At 39.3% G+C, this 14,408-nt stretch overlaps 1 protein-coding gene across 2 annotated transcripts in view; it reads left to right on the top strand.

Moving 5' to 3' along the window:
• Window positions 1–14,408, top strand: part of gask1a (golgi associated kinase 1A) — a 78,434-nt gene that overhangs the window by 50,354 nt on the left and 13,672 nt on the right. For both annotated transcript variants that reach the window (XM_085178402.1, XM_085178403.1), the window contains exon 4: window positions 12,664–12,786. In XM_085178402.1, coding sequence (XP_085034528.1) covers window positions 12,664–12,786 — 123 coding nt within the window. The remainder of the gene's footprint in view (window positions 1–12,663; window positions 12,787–14,408) is intronic.

The following is a 14,408-nucleotide window of genomic DNA, read 5'->3' as shown; positions in this document are numbered from 1 at the left end:
AAAAATCTCCATAGACAGAAATTCACAATTAATTATTACATTTGCACTCAGTGACCTTCCTGTACTTTAGGAGTATAACGAGAATACAACCAGCTGGCACCCAGTTGCTTCCAGTCCCCTCGTGCTAAATGGGACTTTGTCAAGCTAAGTGTGTCGGGTGTTTTTTTGGTTGAGCTGATTTATAGTAAGTTTGCTTGCCTAACATTATCTCGATAGTTAGTGTCCCTGTATTGGTACATGCAAAACATACTAAAACACTAAAAATTAAATACTATGCTATATCGATTAATTCTCACAACCCTAATGAACATAAGGTGACAGTGTACTCGGTCTGTCCATCATTTGTTGAGGTCACATGACACTGTGGCCCTATCACCCTGCTGAAAGACTTTCAGCTCTTATTTCTAACTGTCACAGGAGTGAGACTTGGAAAAAAAACCTCTCAAGTAAAAATTGACATTTTTACTTCTACCAAGTCAAAACTATAAACTAGAGAAGAAATAACAGCTCAAAACAATAGGTCAGTCACACTGATGTTATTGAACCTGTTCCATAAAAATCACTAGTGAACACTGAGCACGAGTTTGAAAAAGAAGAGTTTATCTTCAAACATCCTCTTATGTTTGAACTTGGAACCAAAATGAACACGGTACATCGACTGACTCAAACACACTGTCCTTTATTCTGTGCCTTTAAGCGTTTTCTACCTACCGTGCACAGAGACACTATGACAGCTGCGTCTGGAGCATTTTGGGTTTCAGTGCCTTGCCCAAGGACACTTTGAATGTGCCAGGGATTGAACACACATTTCAATTGGGTTCAGTGGAGCCTTTTATCAGTGGCTGTCTTGGAACTCAACAGGCCTTTTTTTAATGAGGCTGCAACACTGACAGTAAAGATAAATGTAACATTTATCCCCTCATTATTCTCAACTGCCATCTGGCTCTTAAAACAAACAGTTTGATAAGCCAGTAAGTTGGCCTGCTGGTGACATTAGACATTAAATAAAGCTTCCGTGTATTGTACCTGTTGTTTCAATTGAAAATGTTTTGTTCTTTGAGTCAAGGGCATGCTAGTCAGCTAAATGTTTAAGTGCTGCAGGTGCATGTGGACCTGTGAACCTGCAAGGAACGAGAGCTATTGCTGTTTGCTAATCTTAACCATACTGGCTTACAGAATGTGATTAATGGTTCGTAACGGCTAACAATAAATGTTTATATAGATAATGTGTGACATTTTCAGCTCTCTTTTCACAACACAGAACCAAGTGAGAATTTTTACTTTAGGAGCTTAAGAAAATGTCTCGTAACTACAGATACAGTACTGGTGCATTGGTGACTTGCAGTATACATTTACAAGGTATTGGCTACATTTCTGTTTGTTTACTGTTTGATTAAGAAGGTAGGATTCAGTTGGCCATATCTTGGTATGTTTACACACACACTTCAAAGCAACGACTGCAAATAAAGCCTGGCTCCTTAGATTAGAGCTGCCCACAGTAATCCTGTTTACACCACTGGAAATACGCTTGAGATTATCCAGAGAATACTTTGTTTCTACTAAATTAAAGGGAAAAAAAGCATGCTTTTGACAGCTTTGATGGTGCTCAGGGTGACAATAAATGTGAAATCTGGGTAATTGTTCTAGGCTGGAGTTGGATTCACAGTTTGTGTGCCAAGTTTTTTAGACTGTGGTGGTGGAGTTAAGGATCATACATTTAAACACACCTACACATATTGACACTGACCTTACTTATGTTCACTTAATGAAGACATCTGCTAGCAATACAGTTGTCCAGACTCACTAGCCAGTTAAGTGTGCATCTCTGCTGGGTTGGACTCAGTTTTGCATTGAGAACCGTCTTAATTCTTCATAGCACAGATTCAACAAAGTGCTGGAAACACTCGTCAGAGATTTTGGTCCTTACAGACATGAACAGCATCACACACTTGCTGCAGATTTGGAAAATCTCTTTTTCAGTCTATTCTCTGTAAATCATAGAGACGATTATATTGGAAAATCTGGGTGGACCAGCAGTTCCTGATATACTCAGAACATCCATGTCACATTCAAAGTCACTAAATCACTTTTCTTCCTCATTCTGATACTTAGTCTTGACCATACTTCCCTAAATGTATTGATTTCCTGCCATGTGAGTGGCTTTTTAGATATTTGTGTTAACGACGCAAGTAACAAATTGCCTGGTTAGTGTATTTAAAGGTATTTTTCCCAAAGGGAGGTGGGATCTATGGTTGTTACTAGAATTTTAAATTTGTATTTTAAATACCGTTACAAATACAAAAAAATACAAACAATGGCGCTTAAAAAATACGTTTAGAAAAGTACAAACCAGTACCTTGTGACTGTTGTGTAAATGCTAATAGTTGGGTGGCTAACACTGACGTGCACAGTGAGGCTAACATTTATGATAAGTGTTCAATACTTGAGGGGAGGGGCTGTGTGTCAACCGGAGTAGGCAAAGATGATTCTGTTGCCATCAGTACTGTTACAAATGAGTATCTAATCCCACAGTAATTTTTAATATTGATTAGTATCAATATTATAAGTTTTGTCGTATGTTATGTCCTCCAAGTAGAAGCAATACAAGAACACAACACTAATGGCTAGAAAAGAAACTAAACTGTTTGCCTAATACAGACCAAGGGACAAAATATTCCCTGTGGTTTCATGTATGATGGGAAATAATAAACATGCACATTACACAGAAGAAACAAAACAGCATACATCTGCAAACCACAGCTGTCGGATTTGCCCAAGAATCCTTATATTTTTTACTTCTTTTCTAGCATCATCATTAGCTGACAGTTGTCTGTGCATAAACGGGTGTAAACAGGAACTTCATAGAATTAAACCTGCACAATTTTATTTGCAGCAATTCTACAAATCTGCCTGTATGTTAGTGCTAGAATGCAGGAGAGAGAAATATATCAAATATAACGTTCTGTGGACAGGATTAACCGAACATGACATCTGTTGAAAAACAGGTGGGGATTTTAAGTTGTAATTCCTCTAGCGGTTCTGAAAACCAGCTCACAGATGTACTACACAGTAAATTATTAAACCCCCAGTTAGGCGAGGTAATATTAGATACCTCTGTTTTTTCATACCTTGACATTTTTCACTGAGGTGTATCGCAGCGTTTGTAAAAACGAAAAGAAAAAGAACAGAAAGGTGCAGAGCAGCTGGTGATGGAAGGCACTCATGCAATGAATGTGAACAAACAAACAAGTTAATGTCTGATTTAACTTTGCTTCCCTCACTACAAACTAAAAACACTAATTTGGATGCCTGTAGTCCATGTTGTCTTGACAGCTGTCCACCCTTCTGGGCTAATAAAAGCATTAGGATACTAGCTACAGTGGTTTCTTTGTACTAGACCAGTTGATTAGTCTAACGTATTGTTTAAGTAAGTATTATGTAGGGAACCCTAACCTTATTCCACAGATTCCTACAGGAGGACTTGATGATATTACTGAGTCCACTGCAGCAGCAAAGGGTTACTCTCTTTAACTAGAGGTGATGCTCATGTTATCAGTTATCAGTGGGACGAAACCCACAACATTTGCAAACAGTTCTCTAGTTTGACATTGTTTTCTACTTCTTGTCTCCCTCTTTTAAAGCTCACTGAAATTAACTGGCTGTTTACTACTGAACAGCCAGTGGGGCAATCGTGGCTAAAGAGTTGGGAGTTTGCCTTGTAATCGGAAGGTTGCCGGTTCGAGCCCCGGCTCGGACAGTCTTGGTCGTTGTGTCCACTTCACCTACCGCCTACTGGTGTTGGCCAGAAGGGCCGATGGCGCGATATGGCAGCCTCGCTTCTGTCAGTCTGCCCCAGGGCAGCTGTGGCTACAACTGTAGCTTGCCTCCACCAGTGTGTGAATGTGTGTGTGATGACTGGGTGTGTAAAGCGCTTTGGGGTCCCTAGGGGGGACTAGTAAAAGCGCTATACAAATACAAATACATTTACTACATATTGCATGGTATCTTCATGCAGTGCATAGGGTCACACGACTGAATTCAGAGACATTGTAGAAGAGGGACATGGCACACAAATACAAATGAATAAAAATATATATGCAAATGACATAATGGGAAAGATGGTGTGCACCTGTTCATCTATTCATAACAAATGGAGGGTGCTACGTTACTGTAGTAAAATGTTGAGCATTTACTGTTATTTGGGTCATTTATATCATCCATCCATCCATTCGCTTCCGCTCATCCTTTTCAGGGTCGCAGGGGACGCTGGAGCCTATCCCAGCTGTCATAGGGCAAGAGGCAGGATACACCCTGGACAGGTCGCCAGTCTGTCGTAGGGCCAACACACAGAGACAGACAACCATTCGCGCTCACATTCACTCCCGCATTCACACCTATGAGCAATTTGGATTAATCAATTAACCTATCTCCACAAACCCCCACATTTATATCTGCAGAAATTAAAAAAAAATTAGAAAAAATAACCAAGAGGGTGTAAGTTGAAGCTACAGCTTATATAACACCAACCTGATGCAAGAAACTCAACATATAAGGAAAATTAGAACAGTGACAGTTTTAATCTCCCACAAGAAAAAGAAAGAAAAGGTAGACCGTTCACGTCAAACCCAGCTATAGATGAACTCTTTGTATACAGAGCGTCTTCACACTGAATATTTAACACCGTTCTGAATAATTATGTTCAGTTCTTTTCATGTCACCTTCTCGGTGTCAGGCTTGTCGCGACATGCGCTGCTTGCACTGTGGCGACTGCACCCTGCCGCTAATTTTACAACGTCCAATAGTCATTTGGACCTGCTTTGTTCTGTCCACACTCTCAGATGGAATGTGTATCTAACACCCATCGACAGTGTGTGTGTGGGATGGAATATGAATAACCCATGAGGCTGCTCTCTCCCCCTCTAGATGTCAATCCCTGTAATAGGGCCAAGCTCTAATAGCCTCCTATTGATTTGCTGAGAGCCGATGAGGGCGCCTCTGAACACTTGTTTCTACCTTCTCCCTTAACACCTCCCTTGACTCTGATAGCAGGGAACCAAACACCAAAGGCACAGGAAGAATAGTGTGAAGGACACATATTCTCACACATACAATGGCCGTGAAGAACACCCTGGGTAGGATAAGGGAACTGAGGCTAAGGTAACAATTTTGAGTGTAGGTTTAAAAAATGAAAGGTACACTGTTTCAGACTGCTACCTAGCTGTTTGTGCTATAGCTGCAAGGAAAGAAATCGACCAAAGCTTAGCACGCTCAGCATGTTTCTGATGGGCTCGGATTATATTCTGAAATCGTTTCACAGTGTGATCAAACCAGCCTGAAGCCAATCACTCAAGTCTGATACCCAGAGAGCAGAGCCAAATAGTCCTTGCTGAAGATAAACAGCTTGGTGATTTTCTTATTTTCTGAGATTTATTGTGAACACATATAATGTGAACATAGATTTTAATGACATCAGGTTAAAATTTTGGGTTGTCTGTCTATTCAGTTTGTGGAAATGTTGAGTTCTCCTCAAGCTGGCACTAAAGAAAATTGTGTAAAGCTTCAGCACCAGCGTAAGCTTTAACCACTTCCAAAAAAGGGGTTGTCCCCTCTCCACCACCTTTAAAGGGCTTTGATTCTGTAAATGCACCTCAAGGAGAGAGGTGGCCTATGGAAGACCTTAAGAAGTAACACCAGTGTGTTCTAGCCTTTTTTATTAATTATTGTGAGGTGCAAATTTGTCTCAGTACAGCAATCGAACCTGTTTACCGGCACTGAACTGCAGAGTATTTTCCTCCAACAGAAGAAGACATTTTGCAATATGAAAAAAACTTCACATCATATAGAGATCCAATATCTGATTTAACAATTGACGACTTAGACCTAAACTTTAAATTTTCAGTTTATCAAATGCCTCTAAGCAGTCCTTACCTTTAATCTAACCTCTCTTCTTCCTCTCCTGTCTTTGTTATCTTTCTCCATCTCTGAGTGAATTTAGCTCTCATTCTTTTCTCTCCCTGTGAAATACAGCAGCTGTTACCTTCTACCTAAAAAAACATTACTGCCTTTATGCTCGCCCCTTTTCTGTAGTGCTAGCTAGATGCTAACTTACCTTACTTACCATAACTTACGAACATTTGCACTCATTCCAGTGTCGTGCCAATTTAAAAAAATATTATATGGTTTTGCGGCTTTCATCTTATTCATCTCTGAAATAATAACTCTCCCTAAATATGCTAAACTGAAAGTAACAAGTCTGTTTTGAAAATGTTAAGAGTAGAAAGTATAAAGATAGTGTAGAAAAAGGTCAAAAATAAATAAATATTCAAGTAAATTACACATAAATAACACAAGGTATGTGTACTTACTTCCCACCTCTGGTGATGTATAAACTTCACAGTGTTTTTATTGTAGTGTTATTGGTATGACTCAGATAATGTTATAGGACACTTACATATATTATTTGTATATCGTCCGTATGGTGTTTTGGTACCTGTAGTTTATTTACTCTTGTCCGAATCAGTTGATGAGTTTGTTTTCACACAGAGTTTATGTTGTCACATAAACTCCAAGCGAACCAAAATATGTTCAGTCCGCTCAATGGCCAGATGTGTCTGGTAGTTGGTTCAAATTGAGGTCGAATAATGTTCGCAACAGAAACGAACCGATCTGGAGTTTGTTTGGAGCTTACAGCACCTCCTCCCAGGGGTCTTGGTGCGTTTGGTCACAGTTTAATTACTGTGTTCACACCTGCACATATTAATCACAGCAAGGGGGGAAGACCAGAATTCAATTTAAATGGGCTAAACGGAGGTGTGACAACACCCTCAAAAATCTAATAGACAGTATTTAATAAGTGTAAACGAAGAAATCATAATAACCCCGTGGAAGAGATAATGAACACATTTATGAATAATGGTCTCTTTTAGTTTTTAGGCCATAACAGCAATAGCTCTTTAACAGGTGGGTACAAATGCCTTCCAGGTGAAGTTTTTCAGGTCGACCAACTGAGAAGAGACCCTGTGACAGACCCACGACATGTTGGAGAGGCTATGCGTCTACTGGGGGCTACCAGGAGAGGGATGTAGCTCTGCTTATACTCCTACCCCATGATGAGTAATGCAGAAAAAAGTAATACCCACCTTGAGACATTTTCTTTTTCAATCCAAGCCTTCAGACTGCTCATTCCCCAGTCTGGAAATCTTGATGCAGCTTTTATCACACTAGGTTCCCCTTTGATTCTTAAGCTACAACTAGTTATTCAAAATGCATTTCCTGGCCTTCACTCTATCACATTTGAATTTGTTATTTACAATCCAATATAACTTTCATGGTGTCTAATCTGTTCTCTGCTCTGAGTGACTGATGATGCATGTAACAGCATTATGCATAGCCTTTTTTTCAATTAGCAATTATAAACCTGTGCAGTCATTTTAAGAACAAATGATATGGTAATTCACGCGCATAGATTTCCTCATCCATTTTTTACTACAATGACCCCAATGCACTGCGCAAATGTGCTCGATAAGTTTCATAGCAGTTGAGCATGTAATAGGCAGAAAGCTGGCTTTAAAATAATCTTAGTGCTAATTTTCCTCCTCTGCATATACTTTATTTGCAAAGTACTTTGTTACAAATACATTACTGAGCAATATAATCAAGATTTATCTCTAGTAAGACTCAGCCTGTGGATGAAGTCCACCATCTGGAGCAGCAGTTGGCTGTAGTCCCTCTTGACTGCAGCACTTGTGATCTTGGCATAATGGTGCATGAAACAGTTCTCCACCTGTTGCAGGTTCCAGTTAGAGTGGCCCTCCAGCTGTCAACAGCTGCAGTACAAGAACTGTAGAGCTGGAGTTTATCTCACAGCTGGTTAGCTGGTTAGACTCAAGCTAGCACAAAGTGAGAGACTATTAACACTGAGCAGAGCTTAAGAGCAGAAGCCACTAACAGGGAAGCCTGATGACCACCGCAGGGGTGAAGATGATCTGGTGAAAATCCAAACACCGCCCCAAGGCGGACCCACCATTGTCAACTCCAAAAAAAAAAACATGGCAACAAAAAAATAGAAAATACCCTTGCCATGACACAACCACAATGGCTGCACCCTGCAAACAGACCACTAATTAACCGCTGTGATTCCTGGACAGACCTCTTTTCATTATATATGAGGCAAACCTAGACAATCTTAGGAAGGTGGTTTTAATGTTATGCTTGTACATTGTATCTCCACAGGGTGCCAAATAGTAAATAGCATAGAAGAAATACATATATTGAAATTATTTTAAAAAGCAGTCTGCTCCCTGGGATTCTGCTTTGAAACATTTTGATTGTGTGCAAAAAATGCAAAGTGCTCTCCTGATAATTTAGTATTCTTATTTTTGCCATCCAGTCCAATCTGAAAAACTATTAGATGGACTTCCATGAGATTTGGTTTCTTAGTGTTTCGACCATATTCAATTCAATTCAATTTTATTTATATAGCGCCAAATCACAACAACAGTCACCTCAAGGTGCTTCATATTGCAAGGTAGACCCTGCAATAATACATACAGAGAAAAACCCAACGGTCATATGACCCCCCCACTTTGGCGACAGTGGGAAGGATAAACTTCCTTTTAACAGGAAGAAACCTCCGGCAGAACCAGGCTCAGGGAGGAGCGGGGCCATCTGCTGCGACCGGTTGAGGTGAGGGAAGGAAGACAGGATAGAATATGCACAGAATTATGAAGTCTGCTTAGTATTAATATGTAGTTGGAGTTGTGAAACCATAAAAAGTGGATTGAAAGCAGAGGAAAGAGCAACGCCTACACGAAGTCAAATTTCATTAGAGTGAAAAAAGTAAGGAGCAGTACATGCTGCCCACACTGAGACTGAACGCTGAAAAGTTGAAAGAAGAAAGCACCAATAGACATCGCACCAGAGGAAAGTGTTTATGGGGATAAATGGAAAATAAGGTCTGATTGCCATGTTAAAAAGGTTGCTGAACACGTGATAATGCAGTGTATCACTCTGTTCCAAATGGACACACGCAGTGGCAAAATAGATTTGAGTAAATCATACTCCCCAGATGCACTTTACAATTTGTTCCACTTTAATATTGTGTTGACTCTGACCGCAGAAAGCTGTCTCACTCTGAGGCTTGCTGGCAGTGTAAGTCAATATTGGCTTAGTCTCCACAAAGCTGCTGGACTGTGCTCAAAATCACTATATTCCAGTGTGGGAGTGAAATGTGGCAACGGGGTGAGAAGTCAAGTGAGAAGAAACAGCAGAGGTGCATCTTTAGTACACAACAAAACACACAATCACCTCTCACACATTCTCACCTACTGTTGACTTGAGGGCAATAGGGTCATGTGAGTCATACACCCTTGAACACGCACACAAACCTTCCTTACTACATATACACACAAACCCTTGCAGTTGACCTGATGGCAGATCTCATCAAGGTTGTATCTGTTTGTTTCTCACTCTGTCAGTCTGCCTTCAACACCAGGGAGTAAATTACACTCTTACACTGAGCTTTCTCACATATTGTTAATCATTTTACCAGCTGCAGAATGGGAGAGTTGACTACAGGTTCTCATTTTTGAAATCTAAAAAATGTAGCTTTATATTGCATGGATACTGTTTGTAACGTGACTGACAGTGATCATCTCAATGTAATGTTGGGAAACCAACGTTACATTGAGATGATCACTATCAGTACCCTCATGTGGCAGCCATCTACACCAGCGTCACACTGCGCCCTGCCATACCATCTACCAACTACTTCTACAGCACTGCGCACTTGCGGTATAGGCTCCAATGACCTGGAGCCTAAACCGGTCATTGGAGCAAGTGGTTGCTACCAGTTGGCAACCACTTGCCAACTGGTAACCACTACCAGTTGGCAAGTGGTTGCTTGTTATTGCGGCGCCTTTTGAAAGAAGTTGGTTTCAGCACTAACGCACAACGTTCACACTAAAGGCAAGTAATTTCTGTTTCAGGTTTTTTCATCACACTTTTTGCCCTTTAGTTAGCTAGTGATTGTCTTCCATACTAATTGCAACCACAGCAATCTGCTAGCAATTGAAGCAAACACAAGGAGATATGGCACCCTCTTTATGACTGATTTCACCTGTGTACAGCCAGCAGCTACTTGCCAACACACTGGGGAAAATACATTTTTCCCTACCAACAAGAGGTTGCCAGGAGGTCCCTGACTTATCTCTGGGCCCGTGGAATTGAGACCTCAGGTACATATGTCTCTTAACTGGTACTTTATATCACATTAATGCCATGAAACAGATTTAAAACTAACTTTTGACCCTCTGTGGATTAGAGAATAATATATTCAAATTTATCCGCCCAATTCAGTCACTAAAAATATATACTGTACAATCATTCCATCCTGGAAAAAGAGAAGTTCAAAGAAAGAAATAAAAACCCAAAATTGCAGTAACATTCATGCCCATGATGAGTGGATGTAAACTACTGACCACAACTATGTAGTCGGGTTGGAGGTTTAGTCCTTAATCTCTCTGCGTGCTCAGATGTTCTTAGTAAAGACACTGAATCCCCCAAGGTTGCAACTGATAGCAGCCACTGTGGAAGGGAGCTCCACAGCCACTGGTGTGTTTGAATGTGTAAATGAGAAACACACTCTAAAGCACTTATCTGGCCAAGATTAAAAGGCGTTAAAGTGCACATTATTTAAAATTTCATGAAGGATGTCATCCCTAATCTAGCTAGGCTTAGATTACAGGAAGTAAAAGAGACTTGGCAGCAGGTAAGAAATAGCCAAGAGAACCTTTTGTTCCATGGAAAGTTCCATGATCACTTGAGTAAATTGCCCAGTTACCTCAGCTATTTGAGTTAAATATAGTACTTAGAATATCAGGTCACAGGCAGTTCTCACAGTAGTTGCACCGTTTTTTCACACTGAAATGTAAAAGCTGTGTTCAAATACTTTGCTGCATAGAAATAGAATGAACTTCAAAATATATGAAACCACATTCTCTCGTTTCACTAGAACATTAAAAGGTTCTATTAATTCATCTGCAGTCGCACTTGTACATGCTTTAATTTTTCAATATGTATGGTTTCAATGACTATATCTTATATACAACTGTGCACAGACGTGCTTGTGTGGAGTGCAGTCCTGTCCTGTATACATGTAACACGACGTTATCTGCAACTATTCTTTTTCAGTTGTGTTAAATCCATTGTCTGAAGTCAACACAACAGAAGTATAATACCAAACTCTGATTTCAGGCACTGGCCTGGTATGTCAGTAGAATTTAAATTCACTTAAACAGATGTCACATTAGGTTGGACATTTCCCAATATCAGCATAGTCTGAGTTGTTCACAACATCAAATGTGTTTGCATATTTTTTGGCAGCGATCACTGAGTATGCGGTGTAGAATATTCATGTCTCATAACCAAAGCTATGAATTTCACTTTTAGCCCTAATCAGTGCTGCTCTTGTTTTGAACACAGATACTAAATGTGAGTCTATTTTTTAACTCCATGAGATTATCTGTCAGGCCAGCAGCCAGAAGCAGACAAGTGGCTGGGGTGATGAGCAAGCAGGACTAACCCAAAGCTCCATGTCTTTTCCTTTGTAAGCACTGATCTTTATTCCAAATCATTTGGCCAAAAACAGTAAGATGTAAAATAACAGACAATAAGGAGGGCAGAATGAAGTCAGAGATTCTTCTTTATATGCGTTATTTGAACTATTTTTTTTGCTCTCATACTGTTTAGAGATCTACTCCATAGTACCAAATGCTTTGGGCTTTTAATAAAGATTTTAGTACTGGTTTGGTTTTCTTACTGGTTACTTCCTCCCTACCATTGCTAGATGTTGCTCATAGGGTCTATATCTTACAGTATAAAGTGTCCTGGGAAAGCTGTTGTTCGATACCGGTGCTGCAACTAAATTGAACTGAAAAGGAATTCTTAACAAATTAGTAAACATTATAATTTCAATTGTTTGTAACCAGTAAATAACTGTTAGCAGAGTTTTATTCACTATCAATTAATAATCATTCAATTGTGTTACTTTAAATCTGATATTGATAATTCTACAGCTAAAGCCTCCACTCAGTGTTAATTTACTGTGTCATAAAAAAAATATGTATTTGTTTAAATAATATTTTATTTGATAAATTACAATTAAATGATCAAAGTGGAAATTTGCATGTATTACACAGTGCCCTTGTATTAATTCCTGAACTACAAATCACTTGTCTTGAATCACTGCAATATTTAATATGTTTAAATATTAATATTATTCTATCTAGTTTTTATCCTAAAAAACTATATTAGTGCGACTGTTTGTATTTCTGTCTTAGCCAAGCTTCATTATTGCAGCACTAAGTCTGAGGGGCACTCTTGGAGCAACTATTTTAGAGACGTGCTTCCTTTGCATACACACGACCTTTCTACTGAGTATCACAAAGTGCAGCCTGGAAGCTTTTGCACAAACATGTTGACAGACAAACAGAAAGGCAAACAAATGCCCCTGAAAACCTTCTGCCGATGCATGTCCACATAACAGCAGTTTGAGAATTCTAGCATTGCTAATTTTCTGCTAATTTGCAGATCAAGGCTCTGCAGCAGAGGTCAGTTAGTAACCTCTAGGTCAATTATTATCATTGTATGTTCTTTGTTTTGCAGGTAAACGACCGCCTGGACAGGTACTGCTGTGGATTCATACCTGATCCCGCAGAACTCTGCGTGGAGAACCTGCTTTATGCAAAGTGTGCCAACACCAAAGACCTGCTGCTGGTTCACATCCTGGTACGTATCACAGCCTGCTAATGCTTCCTGTCTAGTCGCTGCAGACAGTAGACCCTTACGTTTCCTCTTTGTTCCATTATCAAAGTAATTTATGTCCCGAGACACTACAAGGCAAACATTAATCAGTTATCTTCAGTCAGCAGACCACTTTACTGATCACTGTTTGATGGATGTGATAGCAAACAATGCTTTTCTCTTGCCATTCTAAATTGTTATTTAATCAAAAAATATTTAAGTGTCAGTTTTCTGTTGTTGCCAGATCATTATTCATTATATCAGTGGGAATGTATTGAATAAAAACCACCTTGGCTCCCCAGTTTTCGTTACACAACAATTTGTTGCTGTCATTCTTCCGTGGAAAGACAATGGTTCTATATTTACATGATACAGCAGGAGTGGATATTAAACTCTCCGAGTGTTGATGTGTGTATTCACAGACAGAAAATGAGTTCAGAGCCTGGCAGATGTTACCGAGCTGATTATGCTGCATGTGCTCCATATTGTTTATAAGAATAGATAAAAGCTCACAGCATTTCCTGCAGGAAACAAGCTCTGCAGAGAGAGTCTCGACACATCTTAGCAGCACAAAAGAAGCAACATTAGGTACATTGGAACTTAACAGAAATTTAGACTCTTGAACAATATAAAGACAATAAAAACACCACGACGGACCGTCAGTCCAAGTTAGTGCAGGTGTGTGTGGTTTTTGTACAAGCAGTCGGGTTGTGTGCTTTTGTGCTTTCTCTGGGTTAGCTGAACATCTTTGCATGCTCTGAGTGACACACACCAGTCTGTTTCTGACATCTGTTTGTTTGTACGTCTGATGCAGTGGAGGGGTTTCTGGGCTGCATGTTCTCAAGGGTGCCGAATATCTTTAGTGATGAGGAAAAAAACAGTTTGATATTTTAAATGTTGCTGCACATTTTTAATATTAATATAAAAATAAATGGTGTCCCTAAATCAACCGGATATTGTCCAATATTCCTTCAATAGGAAACAATAGCAGTTACAGGTGGCAGTCTTGAGGATGGAACTTGAGAAAAAAAGACTTCAGAAAACACAATTTCTGCTTATGCTTTATATCTCCACTATATAATGTAGATAAGGTAAATCTATTTTAATGTCATGCTCTCCTCGCTTCTTATTTTCTCAATTAGTCTGTGTTTTATGTTGTTTTTATACAAGTTGCAGTCAGACAGTTCAGTGACATAAAAAAGTGAAACATACCACGTTTGTATTTGGCCCCTTTTTTATGAACCCTTGGGCAGCACTGTTGATATTTTAAGATTGTATCAATTATTACAGGTGCACATATGAGGGGCCGTACAAGCCAAAATTCATTCTTTCACTCTCACACACATACATTCTTCTTTCACACACATATACTTTCACTCTCACATAGTTTTATTTTAATTTTTATATTTAGATATTTTTATTCTCATGTTTACACATATTTAACACACACATTGCAATATTGTGCTCTCTTATACATGTATTTTAATGTACATATTTACAAATTTTCACTCTAACATACATGCATTTTCATTTATGCATTCTTACATTTTGCTCTCATTTACATGCATTCAATATGAATTTTAATCTCACAAATAATATATGTATGT

The sequence above is a fragment of the Neolamprologus multifasciatus genome, chromosome 11 (assembly GCF_963576455.1).
Source record: "Neolamprologus multifasciatus chromosome 11, fNeoMul1.2, whole genome shotgun sequence".
Lineage (NCBI taxonomy): Eukaryota > Metazoa > Chordata > Actinopteri > Cichliformes > Cichlidae > Neolamprologus > Neolamprologus multifasciatus.
The sequence above is the reverse complement of the archived record's forward strand: the minus strand, read 5'-3'. Positions and strand labels throughout refer to the sequence as shown.